Genomic DNA, 27,686 nt, shown 5'->3' on the forward strand with positions numbered 1-27,686 from the left:
GGAGGAGGAGGAGGAGGAGGAGGAGGAGGTGGTGGTGGTAGCGGTGGGGGAGGCGGGCGGGCGGTGGGTGGGGGGGTGGTGGGGGGGCCAGAGCCACAGGATGGCTTCCCCTCTGAGGGACGAGGAGGAGGAGGAGGAGGAGATGGTGGTGTCGGAGGAGGAAGAAGAGGAGGAAGAAGAGGGCGACGAGGAGGAGGAGGAGGTGGAGGCGGCCGACGAGGACGATGAGGAGGACGACGACGAGGGACTACTCGGGCGCGGGCCGGGCCACGACCGGGGCCGCGACCGCCACAGCCCCCCCGGCTGCCACCTCTTCCCGCCGCCGCCGCCGCCGCCGCCGCCACCGCTGCCCCCGCCGCCGCCGCCGCCCCCGCCGCCAGGTAAGCGGCCGCCCCGACTCCCCCCCAAGCCCGAGTGGGAGCCGCGGGCGCGCGAAGCCGGGCGGGGGCGAGGCACCCACCGCGCGGCCGAGCCGAGGCGAATCCGGAGCGCGAATCCGGGGCTCGGGCCCGTGGCCCCGCGGCGGTCCGGGAGGTCGGGGCGGGCGGTGGCGGCTGCGACCGTGGGGCCAGGCCTCCTCCCCTCCCCCGCCGCACCCCTCCCCCGCTGCCGCCGCCGCTGCCGCCGCCGTCGCCGCCGCCGCCGCCGCCGCCGCCACCCCGGCTGGAGAGCGCTGGGCGCGAGCTGCGCGCGCGGACCGGGCCACTCGGTCGCGGCTTTCGGGGGAGGAGGAGGAGGAGGTTTTTTTTTTACCCTCGGCGGGGAGGGAGTAGGCAGGAAACGGCCAAGGCGAAGCCAGGGCCCCCTCCCTGGCCGAGCGAGGGACCGCGGAGACCCTGGCGGCCGGACGGCGGCGTGGGGGAGGGGCGCGTGGGGGAGGGGCGGCCGCGCGAGCGCCCCTCGGGCTCGGGCCCTGGTGGGGTTGGACCGAGGGAGAGTGGGGTTTCCCCGCACGGAGCAGCCGACGGGCCTGCCCCCTCCGCTCAGGACTTGGGCAGGCAGAGTGGGGACGGTGTCCATCGGACCCCCCTCCACCCGCGGAGACTTAGGTGCCCGCCAACTGAGGGGCATGCGGTGGCACGCGAGGGAGGGGTCTTGTGAATGTTTGTGGGCTGTTGATGAGTAGGGGCAGGTGGTGGCCACAGTCCACGCAGACCACTTCCTGGAATAAGACTGGAGCTCGTCCCCTCGCTCCCCCAGCCTGTGCAGGGGACAGCAGTCCCTTAGGATTGGGGAGCGGAGAGGAGAGTGTCTGGGGAACCAGATGCCCCCAGCTCCACCCCCTTCATCTCGCCGGTGCTCTGGGCTCTTTTGTGTCAAGTGCGGTGGGGGGGTCCCCCTCTTGACCCCCGTCAGTCTGGGGTGGCCAAGCTGCCCAGCTGTGACTCTCACGTGGCTGCCATTCACTGTCACTCACTCTCGCTGAAACCACCCACTCCCTGAGCACGTTGGGGGGCGTGAACTGCCCACCCAGCTGTTCTGCAGCTTGACCATCACTCAGCACCCGTCCCCCGAGGTGACAAGTCACCCGGCGGCACTCTCTGGGCGGCGCTCTCCAGACCGCTGCGCCGCGTCAGGCTCCCAGCGGTGTCCCCTTCAGACCACCCTCCTAGTGGAGTGATTTCTAGTCTTCTTTGGGATAGGTGAGCATCTGGGTGTCCACACCCCCTGCTTGGGGAACGGCAGGGGGACCTCCGCACCCCCGGGCCTCTGGCTGCCATGCGGCACAAATGCACCAAACTTCAAAACGGCCAACACCGGGCTCTTTGTAAAACTGTCATATTGATCCGTGTGGCTTCTGTGGCAAACGTTCCTGTCTAGCCGAGACGACCTTTGGGGGAGCGGGGGGTGCTTTCTTGTGGGTCGGGGAGGGATGTGTGTCTCCTGGAAACTGGATAAAGTCTCCCCGCCCCCCAAGCTTGTCTGAAAAAGGGAAAAGTTTTGAAAAAGTTCTCCCAGAGAGCCCCCTGCCTTGGCAGGAGGGGAGGAATGAGGAGTTGTGGCGAGAGGGTGCCTTTGGGGTTGCCTCCGGCAGAGGCGCTGAAAAGAGGGGAAAGAAAGGCCGCCAGGTCCTGCCAGGGGCTTGGCAGCGCTCACCTATTTGTATTGGGACTTGGAATCTGGGGTGGAGTGGTGTGGGTCCCGCATCTGGGTACGTTGGGGAGAGAAGCGTGAAAGGATCCGAGGTTGAGATGGGTCTTTGTGTCAACCCGGCCTCCCCTTTCCCTCGGCTTTCTGAATAGACCAGAAGGAACGTCAGAGGCTGCTTACATTTTACATCTGAAACGAAAACCCACCTCCCCTCTCCCCCTGGGCAATTTTTATCTCCCTTTCAGCCCTCCAAGTCGAATGAGTGACCCAGATACACCCCCTCAGATGACTTTCGGAGGTAAAACTTCGGGAAAATATTTTTAGCCCACTCATTATTTCTGTCTACCTAAGTGTGGGGAAAATAACCCTCCTCTAAGGAAATTTGTTCAGGCTGCCCTCGCTCTTCCTTGTCTAGAGTATGCATTTGTGCACAGGAGAGGTTTCCATTGTTTTCCATTCCGACTGCTTTGATTCTCACCATTTTGTTTTACATTCTTACTCAAGACTAATTTTATCCCTTCCCCCTCTCTCCAGTCTCCTTACATTGTTAAACGTTTAAAATAATAGCAGTCGTGTTGGTGGGGGAAGGGAGCAGGAAGCCAAAAACTCATTTCTTCTCCCTCCCCCTTCTGGCAAGTCGAGAGAAATAATATAACATAATATATAGATGTGATTCCTTGGGGGTGGGGGTGGGGAATGATTGTGGGTGGTGCGGAAAATTCTGGTAGTTTCTTTGCAAAAGGTCTGAAAATACAAACCCACCCCCTGCCTGCAGTACGCATGTGCAGCAGACCTATTATGGTGGTGCGTTGTGGGGGAGGGAGGGGAATTTGAGAAAAAATAAATATATGTGTGAGAGATTGATGGTGAGATTAGAAGAAGAGAGGGGCGGGCGGGAGGCGAGGCTTCGGCCGAGACTCCTCCCGCTTGCTCGGGCGGCCAGGCTCCGCCCTGCGCCCTCCGGCCCCCGCCTCTCTCCTCCCTGCCTCCCTGAGATCCGAGCTGGGGATGTGGGAGAGTCTGGGCTCCAGGCCAGCATTGAGTGGCTGCTGAGACCGAGGTTGGGACTTAGATTTGCTTTATTACCCTTCTTTGCTTTTCCTCGCCATTCTCGCTTTGCTTCTCCCGCCACCGACGTCTGCCCAAGTTCGGGAACCTCCCGCTGGGGTGGGGAGTAGAGTGAACCGGCTTGTGCACCACCCCTGGCTGGTGGTGGCCGAGGCCGTGTCCCTGAACCTTAGCCAGTTGGCCTGCCCTTGCCACTGCCCGGGCAGCCTCCGTTTCCATGTTCAAGTCAACCGAAGTCCCTGGGGCCAGGGGGAGCTGGCTGCTGGGGCATGGCGCCTTCCTTGCTGACTTCCTATTACAGTCCCCATTCCGTTTCACACCCGGGCTCTGGCAGCCACCCCCCTGCACACACGCACACAGTCCTAGAGTGTCTTCCTGCACAAGGGGACACAGGATGCTGGAGTTAGCAGGAAAGGTGGCACTGAAGGAAGGCGAGGCAGCGACTCTGAGGCAGTGGAAACGGAGGCCTCTGGTGTTAATTGTGGCTAATTTTCCGTTGGCTGTTGAGGGAAGGAGAAAGGATTGTGTGTCCTAGAGCTAGGGGCTGGGCCAAGCCCAGGCTTTCCCGTCCTGCATCGGCTTCCTCTCTCTGTACTAGACAGGTCTGGCTGGTTAGTCTAGTGCTTGGTAGGGGAGGGAGGTGAACCAGAGCCCCAGGGCCCCAGGTCTGTGGGGCATCCTGTCTTCCTTTATGTGAGGTAACTCTCCGTTCCCCAAGCCTTCACAGAGTGACACCTTCACAGATAATGGGGTGGGGGGGCCTGGGGCCCTCTGACAGAGACATCTGGGGAGAAAGCCAGGGACTTATCCCTGCTGAAGCAGGTACAGGCCGTCCTCTGGATTTGTGGGCCTGAGAGTGTGTGTGGGTGTGGGTGCGCGCGTGCGCGCGCGTGCTTTTGAGAAGGCATATGCTGGGTGTGTCTGTCTGTGCCTATATCTTTGTTTGGGTCTCCCATACTGCGTATAGATGAATTGGTCAGAATATCTGGAACAAAATATGGAGGTGAAGGGTGAGATCGGGAAACAAAGGGTATGGCCCCCTAGTTCCCAAAGGGAGCAGGGAGATGGGAATGGAATTGAAGGTAGGTTTTAGGCTACTTTGGGAGGAGGAGTGTTTAGGTAATTGTGGAGACTTTATCCTGTCGAATTAGGGTGTGATGAAGGAGGCAGACACTGTGATCCTGTGGGCAAGAAGTAAAAATGACCAGCTGAGGATTTCTTTTCCTCCAGGACTGTGTTGGGGTGACAGGATGCCTGGTAATTATCCGAGGAAATGTAAATAGAGGCCTCCCTCTTGGCAAAAGGATGTCAGGGCCCCAGGGTGTTAGTGTGAGAACCCAGGTGTCCACCTTTGGCTCTCCCTCCCCAGCATCTGGCTTAGGGAGCTGCCAGCTTGTGTCTCCCCACTCCAAGTGCTGGGGTCAGGCCAGGCCAGCAGCTGGGCATGGCTTCCCCAGTTCCTGGGCAGGATGCCAGCTGGCGAAGTGAGGGGGAAGGCAGGAGGAGCCCTGGCGGTGACTGAAAGGACCTGCCACAGTCAGAGCCCATGGCCTGGAGCCTGGTCCCTTGTTAGTAGGAGGGGAGGGAGGGGAGTGGTTTGGCTGCTCTTCTCTTCTGACCCCTGACCTCCCATTCAGAACCAGAGCATCCCAGAGTACTCGAAACACTTTCTGTTTGCATCCAGCGAAGGGAGGTAGGGCTTGGAGGAGTTAATGCTTCCTAGAGAGTGGGAACTGCCGAGGTAGGGAAGGGGCAAGTTGAGGGGCCTCAGAGGCTGGAAACCTAGAGGCTTAGGTTTTCTGATGCTTTTTGCTTCAAAGATAAGGATGACATTCGGCTGCTGCCTTCAGCATTGGGTGTGAAGAAGAGAAAACGAGGACCCAAGAAGCAGAAGGAGAACAAGCCAGGAAAACCCCGAAAACGCAAGAAGCGTGTAAGTGTCAAGAATTCCTAACTGCGGCAAGGCTCAAGAGACCCATTCTCAGAGGCCTACATTTTCTCTGCTCCTGATTACTGGTGTGGGGGTGGGGTTCTGAAGCCAGGGAGGCTTGATCCCCCGGGCCCCCCAATTCCCTGCCACTGTTGGCATGTATCTCAAGGATCTGGGACCCTAACTTCATTCACTGCAACCTAGTGAAGAGCCTCGTTGTCAGTGTGACTTGCCTCAGCAGCAAAGAGAAGCAGTTAAAAGCACAAGCTCCGGAAGAAGACTGTATGAATTCAAGAGTCCAGCATTCCTCTGTCTAGGATACCAGGCCGTTTATTTGTCTCTCTGTGCCTTAGTTCCCTCATCTGTGAAAAGTAGATAAAGGCCGGGGGCAGTGGCTCACGCCTGTAATCCCAGCACCTTGGGAGGCTGAGCCGGGTAGGTCATTTAAGGTCAAGAGTTCGAGACCAGCCTGGCCAACGTGGTGAAACTCTGTCTCTACTAAAAATACAAAAATTAGCCGGGCGCGGTGGTACATATCTGTAATCCCAGCTACACAGGAGGCTGAGGCAGGAGAATCGCTTGAACCCGGGAGGTGGAGGTTGCAGTGAGCCGAGATCACACCACTGCACTTCAGCATGGGTGACAGAGCAAGACTCCGTCTCCAAAAAAAAGGAGATAAAAAATTAGTTACTATCACATCGGATTGTTTTGAAGATTAAAAGAGATAAGATATGGTATGTGCTGAGAACAGTTTCTGGCAATGGTAGGGATGAATAAATGTTATTTTTATTTCTTTTTCTTAGGACAGTGAGGAGGAATTTGGTTCTGAGCGAGATGAGTACCGGGAGAAGTCAGAGAGTGGGGGCAGTGAATATGGAACCGGACCGGGTCGGAAACGAAGAAGGAAGCACCGAGAAAAAAAGGAGAAGAAGACAAAGCGGCGGAAAAAGGGGGAGGGAGATGGGGGGCAAAAGGTGAGTAGAATTAGGGAATGAGAGTGAGAAATCCCACATTAAAGACGGGCATGAGGAGGGGAGGGATGGAGACTGGACTGGAGAATGGGGCAAGAAGCAAGAAAGCCCAGGGAAGCTAGTGGGTAGGTAGACATGCATGTGTGGGGCCTAGAATAGGGGCTGGAGGAGCACCTACTTCACCAAAGCCCCTCTCCCGCAGCAAGTGGAACAGAAGTCATCAGCAACTCTGCTTCTGACCTGGGGCCTGGAGGATGTGGAGCATGTGTTCTCTGAGGAGGATTACCACACACTCACCAACTACAAAGCCTTCAGCCAATTCATGAGGTGCGGTAAGACTGGGGAATCCTCGCTAATAGACACTTTTAATTTGAGGGAGGCCCTGGACCCCTTGGAATCTGATGAAAGCTATGAAACTGCTCTCCAGAGAATTCACAGCATATACACACCAAATTCTACACGTCATTTCAGGGAACTCCTAGACTCGTAAGGATCCAAGAACCCCAGTTGAGAACTCGTCACTGAGGGGCAAGGGGTGGAAGGGCCATCATGATTCCAGTGCTGGGTTAGAGAACTCTTTAGCAACAGAATAAAGTAAGAACAGAATATAGTGAGCCCTCCCCTGCCCCAACAGCTCCATCTTCTGCTCTGTGACTTCTGTCTAGACTGGACCTGAGAGATACCATCAGTGTTCCTGAACTTCCTTTGCTCACTTAGCAGGTCCTGTGCCCCTTCCTTAGGCCCTGGTAATAATGGAGGGTCCACTGCTGGCAGTGGGACCTGAGCTTCAGTGGCTCCTGAAGAAGGGTAGAGAATAGTAGAGTAGAAAATAGCAGAGATGGGCCGGGTGCAGTGGCTCATGCCTGTAATCCAAGCACTTTGGGAGGCCAAGGCAGGTGGATCACCTGAGGTCAGGAGTTCAAGACCAGCCCGTCCAACATGGTGAAACCCCATCTCTACTAAATATAAAAAAATTAGCTGGGCATGGTGGCACATGCCTGTAATCCCAGCTACTCGGGAGGCTAAGGCAGGAGAATCTCTTGAACCCGGGAGGGGAAGGTTGTAGTGAGCCGAGATCACGCCACTGTGCTCTAGCCTGGGCAACAAGCGAAACTCCGTCTCAAAAAAAAAAAACAAAAAACAAAAAAAAAACACGAAAAGAAAACAGTGCAGATGTATTTTGTTTTGGGGAGGAGGCACTTTAACATATCAATTCAGTGCTCTGGAGGCAGCTGCTGAGGTTCAGATCTGGTTACATTTTGGGCAAGTAACTTAACTTCTTCAATCCTCAATTTCCTCTTCTATAAATGGGAATAATAATATATACCTCATAGGAATCTGTGAGTTTGGTGAGATAATGAATGGAAAGCACAGTACCGTCAGTGCCTGGCTTCTAGGGAGCATTCAGTAACTGGTGACTGTCATTAGTAATGTTGTCTCACCTACCTTACTGCTGAACATGGGGCTTTTCTCAGCACCATGGATCACCCATGTCCACACAAGAGTTTAGCATCCCACCCCAGAGCAGAACCAGCGTGGTCTGACTCCTTCACACTCCGTCCTACGGAAGCCCATCTTCAGGGCCCATGGAACTTACTAGTAAAATGCAGAGAATCATAGCAACTCAAGAGTATTATTGTGAGGACAAGATAAGGTGTAATGTATGTGAAAGGGTTTTATGAACTGTAAACTAGTATACAAAAGTAAAGCATTTTTGTTAATTTTATTTTAACCTTTTATGCTTTTATTTTGCTGTTTTTTATTTCCCCTTTTTTTTTTGAAATGGAATCTCACTCTGTCGCCAGGCTGGAGTGTAGTGGCGCAATCTCGGCTCACTGCAACCTCTGCCTCCCAGGTTCAAGCAATTCTTCTGCCTCAGCCTCCCGAGTAGCTGAGACTACAGGTGCGCGCCACCACGCCCAGCTAATTTTTGTATTTTTAGTAGAGACGGGGTTTCACCATGTTGGCCAGGATGGTCTCCATCTCTTGACCTCGTGATCCGCCCACCTTGGCCTCCCAAAGTACTGGGATTACAGGCGTGAGCCACCGCGCCCAGCCTATTTCCCCTTTTTTAAAGACAGGATCTCATTCTGTCACCCAGGCTGCATTGCAGTGGTGTGATCATAGCTCACTATATCCTCCAACTCCTGGGCTCAAGCCACCCTCCTGCCTCAGCCTCAGGTGCCGCCACACCCAGCTAATTATTTTTTTTTATTTTAATTTTTTGTAGAGACAGGATCTCGCTTTGTTGCCCAGGCTCATCTCACAGCCCTGGGCTCAAGCGATCCTCCTGCTTCAGCCTGGGATTACAGGCATGAGCCACCGTGCCTGGCCTGTATTTCTTTTTTAATGCTTTTTTAAACCTGTTCTTTCCCCGCTTTTTTTAAACTTCTTTTTATTTGTTTATTTTTTTAAATGGCTGTTTTTCCTAATAGGACATATTCTCACCACCCAGGAATCCTAGCATGTACATAGATTTAATTGATGAGGAGCGATGGCAGTGTTCCCAGACCATCTGTGAAGGGTCCGAGTTTTCTGCTTCTATATTTACAGGCCCCTAATTGCTAAGAAGAATCCTAAGATCCCAATGTCCAAGATGATGACCATCCTTGGGGCCAAATGGAGAGAGTTCAGCGCCAACAACCCCTTCAAGGGGTCAGCAGCTGCTGTGGCGGCGGCAGCGGCAGCGGCAGCAGCAGCTGTAGCTGAGCAGGTGTCAGCTGCTGTCTCGTCGGCCACCCCCATAGCACCCTCCGGACCCCCCGCCCTTCCACCACCCCCTGCTGCTGATATCCAGCCCCCACCCATCCGAAGAGCCAAAACCAAAGAGGGCAAAGGTAGGGAACTCTCTTCCAACAACTGTCATCTCACCTTCCAAACTGCATGTCTTCACATTAGAGTTTGGAACTCTCGCCTTCCCAGCCCTGACTGCTGGAGGGGAGATGCTTTCCAGGAAGTGGGGCTTAGTGAAACCACAGCCCACAGAGGAATCCAGAGGCCCCTGTGACCTCCATTATTCCAGGATGTCATGACCTTTCCTTTTTCCTCTTCTCACCCCGACTCCTCATTCAGGTCCAGGCCATAAGAGGCGGAGTAAGAGCCCCCGAGTGCCTGATGGACGCAAGAAGCTTCGGGGAAAGAAAATGGCACCACTCAAAATAAAACTAGGGCTGTTGGGTGGCAAGAGGAAGAAAGGAGGCTCGGTGAGTGACCCGTCCCTGTCTACTAAACACCTGGGGGCCAAGGATCCAGAGACAGGGATCCGTGAGGGCCAAGGATCCAGAGACAAGAATCCGTGAGGGCCAAGGATCCAGAGACAGGGATCCGTGAGGGATGGCGGAGCAGGAAGCCAAAGGCCTGGGGAGGGCGTAGAATGAAGTCTGCCTCACTGACGGCCACGGGGCTATGGGCAGTATGTTTTTCAGAGCGACGAAGGTCCTGAACCAGAGGCTGAAGAATCAGACCTGGACAGTGGCAGTGTCCACAGTGCCTCAGGCCGGCCTGATGGTCCTGTCCGCACCAAGAAACTAAAGAGAGGCCGTCCAGGAAGGAAGAAGAAGAAGGGTGAGGAGTGTTGACTGTGTGTGATCCTGTCAGTGGGCCGTCCTCTCATTCTTATTTTCAATTTTGACTTCTCTCTTCAACCCTTCTCCCCCTCTCTCTCCATCTCCCCCTGCCCTGCTTCCTTATCCCTCCACCGGGGTATATGACAGTCCTGGGCTGTCCTGCAGTGGCCGGGGAGGAGGAGGTTGATGGCTACGAGACGGATCACCAGGATTACTGTGAGGTGTGCCAGCAGGGTGGGGAAATTATTCTGTGTGACACCTGCCCTCGTGCCTACCACCTCGTCTGCCTTGATCCTGAGCTTGACCGGGCTCCAGAGGGCAAATGGAGCTGCCCTCACTGTGTGAGTACCTAATGCCAGCATCTGATGGCCCTGAGGAACCCACCCATCTCTTTCCCCCTTGGTTTCACTTTACCCTCTTCCTACCCCCAGATGGCTGGACTTCTTAGTAACAGATGTCCAAGTGTCTAGGATCCTAATGTATTCCTTTCTCCCACACCTTTGCTCCCAGAATCAACATTTCTGAAACTGGAGTGTCCTTTTCTTTAGTTCCCACCAGTCTTCTCTGCACTTCTAGGATTCAAGTGTCCTGTCTTTGCCTGTATCTTCCAGTTTCATTCCTTAATCTCTTCCATCTGTCTGTGTCTATCCTTGGCCCCCCAGGAGAAGGAGGGGGTCCAGTGGGAGGCCAAGGAGGAAGAAGAAGAATACGAAGAGGAGGGAGAGGAAGAAGGGGAGAAGGAGGAGGAGGATGATCACATGGAGTACTGCCGCGTATGCAAGGACGGCGGGGAGCTCCTGTGCTGTGATGCGTGCATCTCCTCCTACCACATTCATTGTCTAAACCCTCCCCTGCCTGACATTCCCAATGGTGAATGGCTGTGTCCCCGATGCACAGTGAGTGGAAACATCTCCCCTCTGTATTTACTGTCAGGCCTGATCCCTTCCCCCATCCCTGGGGCCCACATGTCCAGCTTTTCCTTTCTCTGTACTCCCCCACCCTTGTGGGACCCCTATCCTCTCATCTAACGATGGGTTTTTTCTGTCTCTTTCTTTCTTCCTCCTTGTACGTGCTGTACTTCCTCCCAAAGTGCCCCGTGCTGAAGGGTCGAGTGCAGAAGATCCTACATTGGCGGTGGGGGGAGCCACCTGTAGCAGTGCCAGCCCCTCAACAGGCAGATGGAAATCCAGATGTCCCACCCCCCCGTCCTCTTCAAGGCAGATCGGAGCGAGAGTTCTTTGTCAAGTGGGTAGGACTATCCTACTGGCACTGCTCCTGGGCCAAGGAGCTTCAGGTACTAGGACCTTTTCTTTCCGTCTCCCCCATGACCTCATTTCCTGCCATCCTCTCCCTCTCTTACTCCTCTGTTTGCTGGGTTCCCATACTCTTTGTTTTCTCTCATTTCAGGCCTCTGGCCTTCATACCCTACTTGCTTAGTTTCCATACGTCGTTCTTTTGGTCTACAGTCCTCTTTCTCTCAGTCTCCATTAGCTTTCCTCCCTCAGATGTAGCATAGCCTTTCTTAACTTCATGTCCTTCCTTATCTGTCTTTTTCCATGTTTTATAATATTCCTGGCTGGGCATGGTGGCCCACACCTATAATCCTAGCACTTTGGGAGGCCAAGGCAGGAGGATTGCTTGAGACCAGCCTGGGCAACATAGTGAAACCCCATCTCCGTTTAAAAAAAAATTCTCAGCCAGGTGCAGTGGCTCACGCCTGTAATCCCAGTACTTTGGGAGGCCGAGGTGGGCGGATCACCTGAGGTCAGGAGATCGAGACTATCCTGGCTAAAACTGTGAAACCCCGTCTCTACTAAAAATACAAAAAAATTAGCTGGGCATGGTGGCAGGCACCTGTAGTCCCAGCTACTCGGGAGGCTGAGGCAGGAGAATGGCGTGAACCCGGGCGGTAGAGCTTGCAGTGAGCCAAGATCGCGTCCCTGCACTTCAGCCCCATGGCAACAGAGCGAGACTCCATCTCAAAAAAAAAAATTTCTCAATGTTTATAATCCCATTCCCTATCTCTTGCTCATAACAGCCCCACCCAGGCCTTGTCTTCTGAAACTGTTACATCTGTTTCATTTTATTTATTCTCCTGTCTTGGCTTTGACTCATTTATCTCTAATCCATCCTTTTTCTTTTTTTTCTATTTTTTTTTTTTTTTAGATGGAGTTTCGCTCTTATTGCCTAGGCTGGAGTGCAGTGGCACGATCTTGGCTTACTGCAACCTCTGCCTCCCGGGTTCAAGCGATTCTCCTGCCTCAGCCTCCCAAGTAGCTGGGATTATAGGCATGTGCCACCACGCTTGGCTAATTTTGTATTTTTAGTAGAGACGGGATTTTTCCACGTTGATCAGGCTGGTCTCGAACTCCCAACCTCAGGTGATCCACCTGCCTCTGCCTCCCAAAGTGCTGGGACGCGCCTGTTATTCTCTTATTGCCCAGGCTGGAGTGCAGTGGTGCGATCTTGGCTCGCTGCAACCTCCACCTCATGGGTTCCAGCGATTCTCCTGCCTCAGCCTCCTGAGTATCTGGGATTACAGGCGTGCGCCGCCACACCTGGCTAATTTCTGTATTTTTAGTAGAGACGGGGTTTCACCATGTTGGCCAGGCTGGTCTTGAAGTCCTGACCTCAGGTGATGCGCCCGCCTGAGCCTCCTGAAGTGCTGGGATTACAGGCATGAGCCACCGTGCCCAGCCAATCCATCCTTTTTCATAGCTCCCTTTCCCTGTCTCATTCCTCCTGCCGGCCTCTTCCCGGTGTCCTGTTGTCCTCTGTGAGTGTCAGGACTATCTCTTCCCCTTTTTTCTGTGCCCTGTTAGCTGGAAATCTTCCATTTGGTTATGTATCGAAACTACCAGCGGAAGAATGACATGGATGAGCCCCCACCCCTGGACTATGGCTCCGGCGAGGATGATGGGAAGAGTGACAAGCGTAAAGTGAAAGACCCACACTATGCTGAGATGGAGGAGAAGTACTATCGTTTTGGCATCAAGCCAGAGTGGATGACCGTCCACCGTATCATCAACCACAGGTGAATCCTTGGTCCCTGAGAAGTCAGACCTGGTATATGACATTAGTCTTGCCATGGTGATGGCACCATGTTAGTATTTGCTGATTAACCAGGTAATTGATCTAACCTTGATAACCTCTGCTGTAGCTCCAGCCTTTCTGGCCTTGTTTCCTCCAGGGGAACGGGAGAAAACAGGAGGAAAGTCCGGCCAGGCAGTGCCTCTTTTGTCCTTTGCCTCCTGTCATCTCCAGTGGCATAAGACATAGCACATGAGTCTGGGGATAAGGGCATGAAAGCAAAACATGAGAGACATAATTCATCCAGACCAGTGTTTTGAATATTTCTTCTTCGTAGTACTTATTACTGCCTAAACTTACGGTATGTATTTAGTTATTTCAATGCTGCCTTCCCCATGAGACTCTGAGTTCCATGAGGAAAATACTTAGTGATTAAGTGAACAAATGATGTAAGGAGGGATCTCCAGGAATGTTTTGTGATAGTTGATTTTTAGGATACCATCCTGAGAAGGTTAGGCTGCTGGGTCAGCTATTCTAATCTCCCTTCCAGCAGCCCCCTGTTGAAGTTTGGGTGACAAATTTTGTGTGTTTGCTGATAATCGCGTTTCTCAGGCCTTCTTTCTGTTTGTGATCTGTGCAATATTTTCCTCCTGCTCCTCCCCATGGCCTCCTGCCCCACAGTGTGGATAAAAAGGGGAATTACCACTATCTAGTAAAATGGAGGGACTTACCATATGACCAGTCCACGTGGGAGGAAGATGAAATGAATATCCCTGAATATGAAGAACATAAGCAAAGCTACTGGAGACACCGGTGAGGGAATGAGCTTGTGGATTTGAGGGATTCTGACGATGAGGGCATGAAAGCCAAAACTCCAGCATAAAATGAGGGTACAGTAGGGACTGATTCAACCTGGAGTTCAGGGCAATGGCCACCTGGGCTGGGTTGTTTGAGATGCGCTTGCTAAAGAGGTAGGAACAGAAACAAGATCTGGCTGAGTAGTGGAGAAGAGGATGTTCAAGAGTGGGGAGGGCTAGCTCTTGAGGTGAAATCCAAAGGGTAAGGGTAAAGAGCCTGGGAAAAAGGAAATATGGGAAAATCTAGGTCATGGACAGTGGGAAGTAGGTCTGGAATGGGTTCAGAAAAGAAAGCGTAGGACTCCCAAGGATGAGGCCTCATTCAGACCCACTCTTTTTCCAGAGAACTAATTATGGGGGAAGACCCTGCCCAGCCCCGCAAGTATAAGAAAAAGAAGAAGGAGCTACAGGGTGATGGGCCTCCCAGTTCTCCCACTAATGATGTGAGTCCTCTCGGTTGTCATTTCTTGTTTCTGGAGCCATGGTGATCGAAGATTTTCCAAGGGCTACTGATGGAACTTCCCAGAGATTCAGTAACCTCTGTGAACAGTAGCTGTTCCTTCAGCATCCAGCCTTGCCCCAAGAGTGGCTAAGAATTTTGGCCTGAAAGGGCAGGAGCCACTAGAGATAGCCCACTTGTGGCTCTGTCACCAGCTGGCCCTTCCCCATGGTGCTACTGGATATTGCCTTAAGGAATGAGGGGGAGGGGCTGAAGACTAGATGTGAGAACTTTTGTAAACTCAGGCCATAGTAGAGGGAATTGTAATCCAACTTGGTATCCATGCCAGGGAGGAGGAGACTAAGACTGGAGGAGCCGCCGACTATTTCCTTGAGCTTTCTGACTTCTTGTCTCTGTAGCCTACCGTGAAATATGAGACTCAGCCACGGTTTATCACAGCCACTGGAGGCACCCTGCACATGTATCAGCTGGAAGGGCTGAACTGGCTACGCTTCTCCTGGGCCCAGGGCACTGACACCATTCTAGCTGATGAGATGGGGCTGGGCAAAACCATACAAACCATCGTCTTCCTCTACTCACTCTACAAGGAGGTGCTGGATTCTAGGACCTTGAAGGGGACCGCCTGGACTGGAGAAGTGGGGAGGGGGAAGATGGAGGGGTGTAGCTGGCAGAGGACTGGGGTATATAGCCTCTAGCCTAGACTTATGCCACCCCCATTCTTGACTCCCAGGGCCACACAAAAGGTCCCTTCCTGGTGAGTGCCCCACTCTCTACCATCATTAACTGGGAGCGGGAGTTCCAGATGTGGGCACCCAAATTCTATGTGGTGACATACACGGGTGACAAAGACAGCCGGGCCATCATTCGTGAGAATGAATTCTCCTTTGAGGACAACGCCATCAAAGGGGGCAAGAAAGCTTTTAAGATGAAGGTAAGCCCCTCTACCTCATATCCTCTGAGACCCTCAAATCTGTCACTTCTTTTTCTCAGCCAGGAATTCAGTTTCTCTATTCCCCTCCTCACCTTTCTCCTCTTCCTCCACCTGTCCTCGTGTCTCTGCACTACCATCCTAGAGATGTGCCAGGTACTCCCAGGGGCATACATGGATCTGTCGGTACTGGAAATGTGGGCAGAGGTTTAGGGGCCATGGTCTGTAATCCCTGCTTGGAGAACAGAGTAATGGCTCCTGTTGGGAGCCACGGTCAGGACAAGGTGTCTGGTTCTGGAGGTGTAGGTGCATGGTTGTCAGGTGGCAGCTGAATGGGCAATAATTATGTTGGCAGAGGGAGGCACAAGTGAAGTTCCATGTTCTCCTGACATCGTATGAGCTGATCACCATTGATCAGGCAGCACTTGGTTCCATCCGCTGGGCCTGTCTCGTGGTAGATGAGGCCCATCGACTCAAGAACAACCAGTCCAAGGTGAGTGAGGTTTCCAGACTTAAAAACTTGAAGCTGTGGACTTCCCACTTGCCCTGGTCCTAAAAAACAACAAAAGTTCTGGGGATTTTCTGTAGTCTGGGAGGACATCCAGGTTGGAAGAGGGAGAGGGCCAGAGATTTGGGGCCTCTGATCCTGAGTGAAATGGGAGCTGGGGCAGGGAAAGGCTGATGCTGTGGGTCGGTCACTTGTCACTAATAAGCCCATTCTCCTGCCTTGCCTTGCCCCATCTTTTAGTTTTTCAGGGTTCTCAATGGTTACAAGATAGATCATAAGTTGCTGCTGACAGGAACCCCATTGCAGAATAATCTGGAGGAGCTCTTCCATCTCCTGAACTTCCTCACCCCAGAGAGATTTAAGTAAGTGGTTCCCTAAGGGTAGTTGGCAGAGATAAGAGGTGGAGCAGATAAAATGAGCTGGTAGAGGATTAATCTGAGGTGGTAAGCCTGAGATCAGGGGCAAGGAACTTGCCGACCTGTTAATTTTCTTCTCTTCTGGCTCTTAGCAACTTGGAGGGCTTCCTGGAGGAGTTTGCTGACATATCCAAAGAGGACCAGATCAAGAAACTGCATGATTTGCTGGGGCCACACATGCTGCGGAGACTCAAGGCAGATGTCTTTAAGAACATGCCAGCCAAGACAGAGCTCATCGTTCGGGTGGAGCTAAGCCCCATGCAGAAGTAGGATGCAAGACGAGCTGCCTGGAGTAGGGCTTGGGGATTGATGGGAGCGTTCCAAGTGCAATATCATAATTGCTTCCTTTATTTATGTTTCTTTTACACCCCTTTCCTGGCCTTTAGGAAATACTACAAATACATCCTGACTCGAAATTTTGAGGCCTTGAATTCACGAGGTGGTGGGAACCAGGTGTCACTGCTTAATATCATGATGGATCTTAAGAAGTGCTGCAACCATCCATACCTTTTTCCCGTGGCTGCTATGGTAGATACACAGAACAGGGAGCTGATCGAACACCCATTCTCAGAAAACATGGGTGGGGAGTAGTGGGGAGGTGGGTATTGAGCCACAGGGGTGGAGCTGGGCTGGAAGGCCAGGGACTCGGTCTCTGAGAGCAGTAGGAATTGGGAACATGTGGAAGCTGGATCCGGGCATCTGGCCTTCTAGGCATAGTAAGAATATGGGGGCATGTTTCCAACTGATCCCCTCCTCCTCCTCTCTCCTCCCTTTTCAGGAGTCCCCCAAACTCCCCAGTGGGGCTTATGAGGGTGGGGCACTTATTAAGTCATCTGGGAAGCTCATGCTGCTCCAGAAGATGCTGCGAAAGCTGAAGGAGCAAGGACACCGAGTGCTCATCTTCTCGCAGGTGACCTGTGCCCTTAGCTGTCTTTACATCTGCTTCCTCTTCCCTCTCCTCATCCTCCAGACTTTAATTTCTTACCGTCTTCCTGTAGCTGCTCTGGTGTGACAAATGAGGAGATTCCTCCTGTAAGAGTTTTTTTTTTTTTTTTTGAGACAGAGTTTTGCTCTTATTGCCCAGGCTGGAATGCAGTGGCGCGATCTCGGCTCACTGCAACCTCCGCCTCCTGGGTTCAAGTGATTCTCCTGCCTCAGCCTCCCGAGTAGCTGGGATTACAGGCGTCCACCTCCACACCCGGCTAATTTTTGGTATTTTTAGTAGAGACGGGGTTTCACCATGTTGGTCAGGATGGTCTCGATCTCCTGACCTCAGGTGATCTGCCCGCCTCGGTCTCCCAAAGTGCTGGGATTACTGTATAGCAAGTTCATTCTTGGCCTCTGATGCCTGTTCTTAAGGTTGCTGGAAGTTGAGGTCCAGCTCTAGTTCCTTTTCAGCTGCATGGGGGAAGGGTGAGGGTGAGCCATCTGCCTCCTTAGGGACTGGTATTATTTCTTCATCTTATTGGCAGGTGAGGGTGAAGGGCACAGACCCTTTGGAAATGTGATGAAAGCTCTGGGTCCACTCTCCAGACAACTGTACATACAATGACACAATTTTGTACGGATTTTCAGAGGGTTCCTGGATTTCCCTGAAACCTTTTCATGGGTCTCAGAGAACCTCTGCCTTAGGAGAAACAACCTTAAATCAAGAGAGTGTGACAAGAGGGTCAGACGTGGTGGCTCACACCTGTAATCCCAGCACTTTGGGAGGCCAAGGCAGGAAGATCACTTGAGGTCAGGAGTTTCAAGACCAGCCTGGCCAACATGATGAAACCCCGTTTCTACTTAGAATACAAAAATTAGCTGGGCGTGGTGGCACACACCTGTAGTCCCAGCTACTAGGGAGGCTGAGGCTGTAGGATCACTTGAACCCAGGAGTGGAGGTTGCAGTGAGCCGAGATGGCTCCACTGCACTCCAGCTTGGGCAACAGAATGAGACTCCATCTCAAAAAAAATAAAAATAAATAAAAATAAGAGAGTGTGACAAGAATGTGGAATAATGAGGAGCTTAAGACAGGGCAAGGGTTCAGGTGTAAGGATTAGGGTTGAGTTTGTGTAAAGGAGTAGTTAGAATAAGCAAGCCATCCCACCACCTCATTATTCCAGACTCCATCCTTTTCTCTTGCTCTAGATGACCAAAATGTTAGACTTGCTTGAGGACTTCTTAGACTATGAAGGCTACAAGTATGAGCGCATCGATGGTGGTATCACGGGTGCCCTGAGGCAGGAGGCCATCGATCGGTTTAATGGTGAGGGAGATACACTGGTCCCTGGTGGGTGTGGGAGGCCTGAGAAACCTGTGATAGGTCCCTGGGATGGGAGGGGGACTGGCTTGGGGGACACTGGAAACTTAGGCTTTGAGTTGGGGGCATGGTTGTTTGTCGTCAGAGAACGTCTAGGAGCAGGTGGACAGAACTACCGGGTACAAGAAAAACCTGATCCAACTCTCACCTCCTAGCTCCTGGGGCCCAACAATTCTGCTTCCTCCTGTCCACCCGAGCTGGGGGCCTGGGCATCAATCTGGCCACTGCTGACACTGTCATCATCTTTGATTCTGACTGGAACCCCCATAATGACATCCAGGTGGGAACTCGCATCCTGGAGCCCCTGCACCATTTAGCAAGGAGATGTGGGTTCATGGAGGAGGGTGTCATGTTCCGGGGTCAGAAATAAATCTCTTCTGGGAGGAGAGAAGGCCCTTCTTCAGCAGCCTTCTTTTCTGAGCATGTGGGCAGCTTCTTCCCGGCCACTCCCCTGACCCACCCGCCGCTTTCTCTTGCCCCTGCAGGCCTTCAGCCGGGCTCATCGGATTGGCCAGGCCAACAAAGTGATGATTTACCGGTTTGTGACTCGCGCGTCAGTGGAAGAGCGAATCACACAAGTGGCCAAGAGAAAGATGATGCTGACACACCTGGTTGTGCGGCCTGGGCTGGGCTCCAAGGCAGGCTCCATGTCCAAGCAGGAGCTTGACGACATTCTCAAATTTGGCACTGAAGAGCTGTTCAAGGATGAAAATGAGGGTGAGAACCTTTTCTGCAGCTCCGTGAAAGCAGGCCCCTGCTCTCTCAGGAGTACTTATCAGCCTCCTGGGGAGAGAAAAACAACTCTTCTCTGCAGCCTTTGAAGGAAGGAGAGCCTTCTTTTAGTAGCCCTTGGAGGAAGATTGGCCTCTTTCTTTGCCTGTAGGGTTAAAACAAACAAAACAAAAACCTTTCAACATTGGCTCCCAGGGAAAGAGCCTTCTCTAGGGCTCCTGTGAAAAGGACGCAGAGTAGAAGCTTTCCCATCAGCCTTTCTAAACTTTGGAACCCAAAGTTCCCTTTTGTTTTCCCTCTCACCAGGGGAGAACAAGGAGGAGGACAGCAGTGTGATTCATTATGACAATGAGGCCATCGCTCGGCTGTTGGACCGGAACCAGGATGCAACTGAGGACACTGACGTGCAGAACATGAATGAATATCTCAGCTCCTTCAAGGTGGCACAGTACGTCGTGCGGGAGGAAGACAAGGTGAGAGGCTTTGGGGGCCAGACATTATCTATCCCAGGCCATCTCCAAAAGGCAGTATCCTTTACTCGGCCTTGAAGTAGGAGGGTCCGTCCCCCTTAAAACAGTAGTGGACCTCAAACAACTTCTTCGTCTAATAGGTGAGACTGGACTTCAGAGAGAAACGTAGGCACAGACAGTACTGGTAAACACAGAAGGGTACCTTCTGAGACAGTGCAGGAGAAACACTGTCAGAGGGATTAGAGGAGAGATTTAGAAAACATGAGGAGAGCACATTGCAGGTAAGAGATGGCATGGAACATGCGCAATGTCCAGAAAATGTATGCAGAGCCACGAAGCTCCAGGAGTGGGGAGACCAGATTGGGCTGACGCAGCAGAGTAGGGATTTCCTTGCAGTGGAAGGATTAGCAAAGAAGGAGACCCCCAGTGTTCATTCATTCTGCTGCCCTTCAGATTGAGGAAATTGAGCGAGAGATCATCAAGCAGGAGGAGAATGTAGATCCTGACTACTGGGAGAAGCTGCTGAGGCATCACTATGAGCAACAGCAGGAAGACCTAGCCCGGAATCTAGGCAAGGGCAAGCGGGTTCGCAAGCAAGTTAACTACAATGATGCTGCTCAGGAAGACCAAGGTGAGGACTGCCCCAGATGCAGGCAGTAAAAGGGGGGGAAGTGATGGTGAGTAGGTACTTGAAGGCTGGGGCTATTTAGAGGGAACGAGAGAAGCCTAGAAGTCAGAGCCTTCCCCCGCTAAAAGGGAAAGACATAAGGTAGAGTCATTAGGAACTACCCAGAGGCCAGGTGGGTTTGCAGGAGATTTAAACTCTTTGGTGGTTGCACAGGCATCCTATGGACACCCAGGGCCATTGCTTAGAGTAGGTTTGGCAGGAGAAGCAGAGGGGCTCAGAGACCGAAGGTGGGCGGTGAATGGAGATGGTGTAGGATATGCAGCTCCCAAGTCAGACTTTGGGCAGTGATCTGGTGTTCCCAGAAGGACCAAGGCCAGAATAAAGGTAGACAAGTCTTGGCAGGGAGGAATCCAGCCAGAAAGGGCCTCAGCATGGGCCTATCCCAAGAGCCCTCCCTGACCACTGGGCCCTTTCCACCCCCACAGACAACCAGTCAGAATACTCGGTGGGTTCAGAGGAGGAGGATGAAGACTTCGATGAACGTCCTGAAGGTGGCATCTGTGTTCCTGATTCTACCTCACCTCTTCCCGTTTTATTTTCCAGTTTGCTTTAAGCCCACTGTTTTTATACAAGTAAAAAAGTCTTTGTGTGTGTGTGGAAAAACTCAATTGCAGATGAGCAGAAAGGAAGAAATATTCATAGTCTCTCCGCTAGTAAACTTCGGTGTGTGTGACCACATAGGCTAGATCCAGAAAGGCCGTATCATTTTCCATTCCCACTGGTAATCTGGGCCTTTGTCAGATATCAGCTGTTAATTTTAAAATACGACTGGTTCTTTTAGACTTAGTGGGTTAGTAGTTCTGAAGTGCTTGGGAGAGAACTGGGAGCACCTCAAACATGACAGGAATGTTCCTGTGTTCTGTATCTTGTGGGAATGGGGTGCTAAGGAGGACTGAGGCTTAGAGGAGGTGGTGGATCAGCTAACTGATGTCATCCCCACCCTCAGGGCGTAGACAGTCAAAGAGGCAGCTCCGGAATGAGAAAGATAAGCCACTGCCTCCACTGCTGGCCCGAGTCGGGGGCAACATTGAGGTGAGAGCTGGGCCCAGTGTTCCTGAGTTCTCCAAGAGGGCATGAGGGCAGGGGGTTGGAAATTGGTGCCTGGATCACTGAGGGTAGAAAGGACAAGACCTAAGAACCCTGGACATTTGTCGCCATTGCCTCCTTGCTCCCACCCTCAGGTGCTGGGCTTCAACACCCGTCAGCGGAAGGCTTTCCTCAATGCTGTGATGCGCTGGGGGATGCCACCACAGGACGCCTTCACCACGCAGTGGCTGGTGCGGGACCTGAGGGGCAAGACTGAGAAGGAGTTTAAGTGAGTGTGGGTGATACAGGGCTGAGGTGGACGCAAGGGGAAGAGCTTTGGGTGTTCCTTTCTTCCTTGGGGCCGCCATATGATGTGACCTTACTCAACTGATTATCACCCTCCCTGTCATGCAATACTTCCTGGCTCGATTTCCTGGGTGGTGGTCTCAGCCCACTCCACCTCCCCTCAGCCGAGCCTAGAGTAGAGGGGCCAGTCATTCTCCCCAGGGGAGAGGCGTTGAAGCAAAGAGCCTCTCCTGGGCTGTCCTAGCCTCACGTTTACTTGGCCACAATAACCTGGCAGGAGGAGCTGGTGGAAAGGATGAAGAGCTGACTGATGGGGCCCAGGAATTAAGTACCAAGGCCAAAGGGAAAGAACCAGGGGTGGGGTGCAGGGGGACAGTTAGGACTTGGAGGGCTGGTAATGGTGAGAGTGAGAGGCCCAGGGGAGGAGCCCTGGAGCACCTGGGGATTTGGGGGTTTGAGGGTCCTCAGTCATCCTTGTGCCTCCCTCACTGCCCTATACCCCTTCTGTAGCTCCCCTGACCCTCTTCCCACTCCCATGCTCCTTAGGGCCTATGTGTCTTTGTTCATGCGCCATCTGTGTGAGCCTGGGGCAGACGGCTCTGAAACCTTTGCCGATGGGGTCCCTCGGGAGGGACTGAGTCGCCAGCAGGTGTTGACCCGCATTGGAGTCATGTCTCTCGTCAAAAAGAAGGTATCAGTCTTCCTGTCACCCAAAGAATCAAGCTGGCTGCCTAGTCTCTGTCCTTCCTCTGCCTCCGTCCCTGAGTTGTAAGCTTGCGCTGGTGTGAGACGGAGGAGACTGGAGCTTCCTGTCTGTAAGTGCCCGGAGCTGACACCTGTCCCTCCCACCCTGCCACCCCAGGTGCAGGAGTTTGAGCACATCAATGGGCGTTGGTCAATGCCGGAACTGATGCCTGACCCCAGCGCCGACTCTAAGCGCTCCTCCAGAGCCTCCTCTCCTACCAAAACGTCTCCCACCACTCCTGAGGCTTCTGCTGCCAACAGTCCCTGCACCTCTAAACCTGGTAATCAGAAGTCAGGATGGCGGGGGAGACAGAAAGGGAGCCAGGAGTCAGGGCGGGAGAACCTCTGTCTTGATCACTGTGCCTTCCCCTGCAGCTACTCCAGCTCCAAGTGAGAAAGGAGAAGGCATAAGGACACCTCTTGAGAAGGAGGAAGCTGAAAACCAGGAGGAAAAGCCAGAGAAGAACAGCAGAATTGGGGAGAAGATGGAGACAGAGGTGTGTGGCTCCCTGGATTCCCCTGCGGAGCGGGAGGGGAGGGGGCTTGGAGGCCAGGTACCTGGGAGCCCTCTGGCTCATCCTGACCCCATTGTCTTCTTCCAGGCTGATGCCCCCAGCCCAGCCCCATCACTCGGGGAGCGGCTGGAGCCAAGGAAGATTCCTCTAGAGGATGAGGTGCCAGGGGTGCCTGGAGAGATGGAGCCTGAACCTGGGTACCGTGGGGACAGAGAGAAGTCAGGTGGGTGCATGGCCTTAGGAGTGATGGGGGATTAGAATTTGGGATTTCCCTCTTCTGGGGTCAGGGGATGAGGGTAACATCCTCCCTTCCTATCCCCTACCCCCTCCCACAGCCACAGAGTCGACGCCAGGAGAAAGGGGGGAGGAGAAGCCGTTGGATGGACAGGAACACAGGGAGAGGCCGGAGGGGGAAACAGGGGATTTGGGCAAGAGAGGTAATGGGTGGAAGGACTGGACACCTGCGTCCCGGAGGGCATCAGGGGAGGTGGAGTCTGGGGAACCGAATGCTTGGGTCCTGGGCGGGTAGCTGTTTGAAAGGCCAGTACAGTACAGCACAGATAGTAGTCTTGGGACGTGGGAGGAGGGTGTCCTGAGGTGTGAGCTTTGCCCTGTCTGTCCTAGCAGAAGATGCAAAAGGTGACCGGGAGCTTCGACCAGGGCCTCGAGATGAGCCACGGTCCAATGGGCGACGAGAGGAAAAGACAGAGAAGCCCCGGTTCATGTTCAATATCGCAGATGGTGGCTTCACAGGTTGGGGAGACTCTCGCTGCTTTCTGCTTCTCAAGGGGATCTGCTCATCCTCATGGGGTTTCTCGTTTTGCCTGAGGCTTCCTGCTACCTTTAATTCCAAGTAACTTCCAATGAAGTATGTTGCATGCTGACTCCGATCCTTGCTCTAAATCTTAAGTATCCCTCTTAACTCCGAAGCTAGCTCTAATCCCACCTTTATTCTTAATTCTAACTTGAACCTGGTTAGAACTGAGTTTGTTCCAAACCTAACCTTTACCCATTCCTCTTCAGGAGCCCTTAGTTCCCTTTCATTATTCAGTTTCTCCATCTCTACCTGTCTGTTCGACTGAGTGCAGTCTGCAAAACCCTGTTGCCTCTTCTGTCTGCTGCCTTCTTTGCAGAGCTTCACACACTGTGGCAGAATGAGGAACGGGCAGCTATTTCCTCGGGGAAACTCAATGAGATCTGGCACAGAAGACATGACTATTGGCTTCTGGCTGGGATTGTCCTGTATCCTTTGATACACATGCAAGAAGGAAAAGGTTCTCTCAAGCTGGCAAAAAAAAAAAAGGATGATGATTTCACACCCAGGGACAGGGCTAGTAGTGCCACACTTTGGGGAGTCAAGCCAAAAGGAAGAAGTGTTCAAAGCCAAGCTCATTCCTGTTAAATTCCTTGATGGTTCCCTTTCCTTCATTGGTAGCCATGGCTATGCACGGTGGCAGGACATCCAGAATGATGCTCAATTTGCCATTATCAACGAGCCATTTAAAACTGAAGCCAATAAGGGGAACTTTCTGGAGATGAAAAATAAGTTCCTGGCCCGGAGGTTCAAGGTGGGAATGAGGGAGGAAAGGAACGGGTTATAGACGGGCTTGGGTCAGAAGTGAGACCAGATCTAGTTAGAACCTAGGGAAGGTTAACACCTTCAGGGCTGAGGTGATACTTGGGGCCAAGACCAAAGTGTAACCTTGTGCTTGGGAGTGTGGTCTGGGTCAGGGTTGATGCTAGGTTCGCAGTCGGTTTGGAGCTAGGAGTGCTCTGGGCCAGCAGTGAGGGCAGGGTGGCTCTCCTGCTATATCCGGCCCCCGCCTCATCCACTGCTGGCAGAGCCCTACCTTCACCTCCCAACTCTGTGCCCTCAGCTCCTGGAGCAGGCGCTGGTGATTGAGGAGCAGCTGCGGCGGGCGGCCTACCTGAACCTGTCGCAGGAGCCGGCGCACCCCGCCATGGCCCTCCACGCCCGCTTCGCCGAGGCCGAGTGCCTGGCCGAGAGCCACCAGCACCTCTCCAAGGAGTCGCTGGCGGGGAACAAGCCGGCCAACGCCGTCCTGCACAAGGGTAAGGGCCGCGGCGGCCCCGCGCGGGGGAGGGCCCACAACGCTGCGTAAGTCTTCACCCCGCACCCCTCAAAATCTTCCCACCCCTCTGACCCCTCTACCCGCTGAACCACCCCCCTCTGACCTCTAACCACCCCCGCTACCGACCTGGCACCCCCTTGGATTTTAGCCTCTAGGACTTGTGCAAGCCAACCCTCATCCATGTCTGACAGCATTCACATCCGTGCCCAATAGAGGGAACTGCCCCAGCCCCTGTGTCCCCTCCACACAGTGGGGCCTCTTCACTGGCAGTGGGGCCTCTTCACTGGCAGTGGAACTGCATGCCTGCCATACTACTAACATCATCCAGTTAGGGGCCTTGGACTGTGAATGCACCATACAGATCCCTGGCTGTGATCAAACAAATCACATTCCTTCACATCTGTTTCACCCACGAGGCAGAAACTACCACCCATCTGACCCTCTGACCCTACCCCATGAAACTTCCCTTTGACCTTCGACCTTTCCTCCTACCCCTTCTCACCTTGCCAATGATAGAGATTATATCCCAAAGCCCTCTAACCATCTAACCCTGCCTGATGTAGTCACTGACTCCTGGCCCCTTTGATCCCTGTTCTAATTCCTTGAATCTGTAATACTGACCTTCTAACCTCCCTCTCCCCTTACATATTAAAACCTTGATTCCTTAAAGCTTTGACACTTACCACCTCCCATGCCTCCTGACTATTTCCTCCCCATCATCCCCAACCCCAAACCTTGCTCTTCCAGTATGAGATGTTCTGACAACTCCCCGCCCCCATGTCTTCCAATGTCCCCCCATCTTCCTTTCCTCCATGCTCCCTTTTTCTTTCTTCTTTCTCTCCATCTGTCTTCTGTGGTAATCTGGTCTCTCTGTCTCTTTTCCTGACACTTTTTCTTTTCCCCTGAGTTGCTTGTTTTCTGTCTACTACTTTTACTTTCTTGATCTCTGATTCTTTGACATCTGTGTTCTCCTTTCTTGCTCTTTTTCCGCCTGTATCTGTCCATCTGATGCCTCTCTTTTCCTGGCTCCATCTCTGTATTTCCCTGTCTTTCTCTTGCCCTTCTCTCTCTCTGGCCCGGGCCCCAGTTCTGAACCAGCTGGAGGAGTTGCTGAGCGACATGAAGGCGGACGTGACCCGCCTGCCAGCCACACTGTCCCGAATACCCCCCATCGCAGCCCGCCTTCAGATGTCCGAGCGCAGCATCCTCAGCCGGCTGGCCAGCAAGGGCACGGAGCCTCACCCCACACCGGTAACCCTCTTTCCCCCTAGCTCCAGTTTTCCCTGTTTGTGTTCCTCCTGCACACATACAAACACTTTCATCAGAATCCTATACAATATGGAAAAACAACTTGCTAGAACACAGTCATCACCCTTGAGTGAGTCTCCCTGCCTGTGTATCCTACCCTTAGTAGTTGTGGAGTGTGGCTCATCATGTCTCCCCTACAGCTTCTTTCCTCTCACAGACTATGAACTAACTCCAACTTCTGCTTACTCTCTGTTCCAGGCCTTCCCCCCGGGTCCTTACGCTACACCTCCGGGGTACGGGGCAGCCTTCAGCGCCGCACCCGTAGGGGCCCTGGCCGCCGCAGGCGCCAATTACAGCCAGATGCCTGCAGGGTCCTTCATCACAGGTCAGCTGGTGTTTTCCTACCCCCTGCTACTCACACTCCTCCTTTGCCAAACTTTATTTCTGCTCAGCTGCCCTTTAACTGCTCTAGTCCCTCTCATTTCCTTGGTGGTATCCGGTGTTTTATGGGATGGAGTTGTTCTAGGCTGTCCCCCCACCCATCCCTTTCATAATCCTTCTTCAATCCCCTTTATCAAAAACCAGAGTTTTAGTAGATCTGGCTTGGTGTTTTCTACCCGAGCCACCTCCCTCCGGGTTCCTTCAAGGGAAAGTGAATATGAAACCCGAGGGGGTAGAGAGTGGGAACATGTGTTCAATCATGTAGCACAAAGTGGAATCTCAGGGAAAGGGGTTTGCCCTGGTCTTCCCTCCCTTACCTGGGGCAACGGGAAGTGGCAGGAGGTGACCTAGAAGTGAGAATTCACCATTGTCATGAAGTGACGTTTGGGAGTGTTGTGGAGATTGATGTTTCCTTACCCCTTTCCCAAACAGCCGCCACCAACGGCCCTCCAGTGCTGGTGAAGAAGGAGAAGGAAATGGTGGGGGCACTGGTGTCAGACGGGCTGGATCGGAAGGAGCCCCGAGCCGGGGAGGTGATCTGTATAGACGACTGACTGGATCCCAGGCCTGCCCTTCACCCAGGCCCCGTCCCCGAGGCCGACCCCCAGCTCAAGCACTGGGGCCTGCTGCCAGCCCTCCACCTTCCCCACCCCTTGGGCCATCACTGGGCTAGGAACCCCTTTGCCCCTCTCTGCAGCTCCTCTCTTCAAGAAGGGCCCTTTGTCTTTCTCCACTCCCGCGCACCTTTCCCACCAAGCCTTGAAGACTCTGCTGGTGAGAAGAGGTCTGGGTGGGAGATGGCTGGCAGGGTCTTCCAAGTACCTTCCTCCCCCACTGCCAAGTATACACAACTTCCCAGTAAATGGTTGTGGGGAGGAAAGAGGTGGAGCCTCCCCAGCCGTTTCCCTGCAGAATCAGCTCCATCTCATGCAGAAGTGGAGAATCAGCCTTGCCTGGCCTTTAGGAACTTTTGTGGGGAAGAGAGCTTTGAAGAGAGGAGGGGGACTTTTAGAGAGGGATGAAAATGAGCCCTGGGAGGGAGGAAGGGATGAGGAGGGGTGGCTGCATGTTACTGTCCCCTACCTCTCCCCATGTGGAGGGTGGAGCAGTTATGAGGGAGGAAGTCAATTGCTGTTCAGCCTCAGAATAAAGGCGCCGTTCACTGGCTCAGTTACCTCCTGTGTACCGGCATCTTGTGTTGGGAATGTTCCCCCCTCCCTAGGGACCAAGGACCACCCCTACAAAAAGAGTCATGGTTGGGTGATACTCCCTCAAGCCAAAGAGGAGCTCCC

At 53.3% G+C, this 27,686-nt stretch overlaps 1 protein-coding gene and 1 non-coding gene across 22 annotated transcripts; both read left to right on the forward strand.

Moving 5' to 3' along the window:
- The first annotated feature begins 65 nt into the window (after positions 1-65).
- On the forward strand, positions 66-27,568 carry CHD3 (chromodomain helicase DNA binding protein 3). Of its 21 annotated transcripts, none has more exons than XM_024234334.3 (40): positions 66-380; positions 4,980-5,092; positions 5,893-6,063; positions 6,263-6,387; positions 8,614-8,897; positions 9,133-9,263; positions 9,474-9,624; positions 9,774-9,967; positions 10,289-10,522; positions 10,717-10,920; positions 12,449-12,660; positions 13,338-13,469; positions 13,857-13,956; positions 14,372-14,563; positions 14,704-14,904; positions 15,257-15,394; positions 15,650-15,771; positions 15,918-16,091; positions 16,212-16,353; positions 16,604-16,735; positions 17,960-18,077; positions 18,287-18,411; positions 18,617-18,848; positions 19,170-19,336; positions 19,787-19,964; positions 20,447-20,512; positions 20,968-21,053; positions 21,203-21,336; positions 21,900-22,044; positions 22,216-22,378; positions 22,473-22,594; positions 22,700-22,835; positions 22,948-23,049; positions 23,237-23,365; positions 23,746-23,854; positions 24,048-24,180; positions 24,490-24,731; positions 25,793-25,956; positions 26,212-26,338; positions 26,827-27,568. In XM_024234334.3, exons 1-40 carry the CDS (start codon positions 101-103, stop codon positions 27,065-27,067), a joined length of 6,351 nt encoding a protein of 2,116 aa, XP_024090102.2. In that variant the 5' UTR covers positions 66-100; the 3' UTR covers positions 27,068-27,568. The 21 variants fall into 21 exon arrangements, with proteins under 21 accessions (XP_024090102.2, XP_024090106.2, XP_024090103.2 ...); XM_024234338.3 differs by having other exon boundaries at positions 24,490-24,685; XM_024234335.3 differs by having other exon boundaries at positions 23,240-23,365.
- On the forward strand, positions 21,469-21,607 carry LOC112129811 (small Cajal body-specific RNA 21). Its single transcript, XR_002912163.1, has one exon. It is a non-coding gene; the product is annotated as a small Cajal body-specific RNA 21 (non-coding RNA).
- Positions 27,569-27,686: the final 118 nt, after the last annotated feature.

The sequence above is a fragment of the Pongo abelii genome, chromosome 19, assembly GCF_028885655.2.
Source record: "Pongo abelii isolate AG06213 chromosome 19, NHGRI_mPonAbe1-v2.0_pri, whole genome shotgun sequence".
In the NCBI taxonomy this organism is placed as follows: Eukaryota; Metazoa; Chordata; class Mammalia; order Primates; family Hominidae; genus Pongo; species Pongo abelii.

Bases quoted from the DNA above. Each gene is read 5' to 3' on its own strand.
- CHD3 (XM_024234334.3), top strand. From the start codon at position 101: ATGGCTTCCCCTCTGAGGGACGAGGAGGAGGAGGAGGAGGAGATGGTG. The intron at 9,968-10,288 runs GTGAGTACCTAA...TTGGCCCCCCAG, and splicing joins AATGGAGCTGCCCTCACTGT to GAGAAGGAGGGGGTCCAGTG. The intron at 22,836-22,947 runs GTGGGTGCATGG...CCCCTCCCACAG, and splicing joins TGGGGACAGAGAGAAGTCAG to CCACAGAGTCGACGCCAGGA.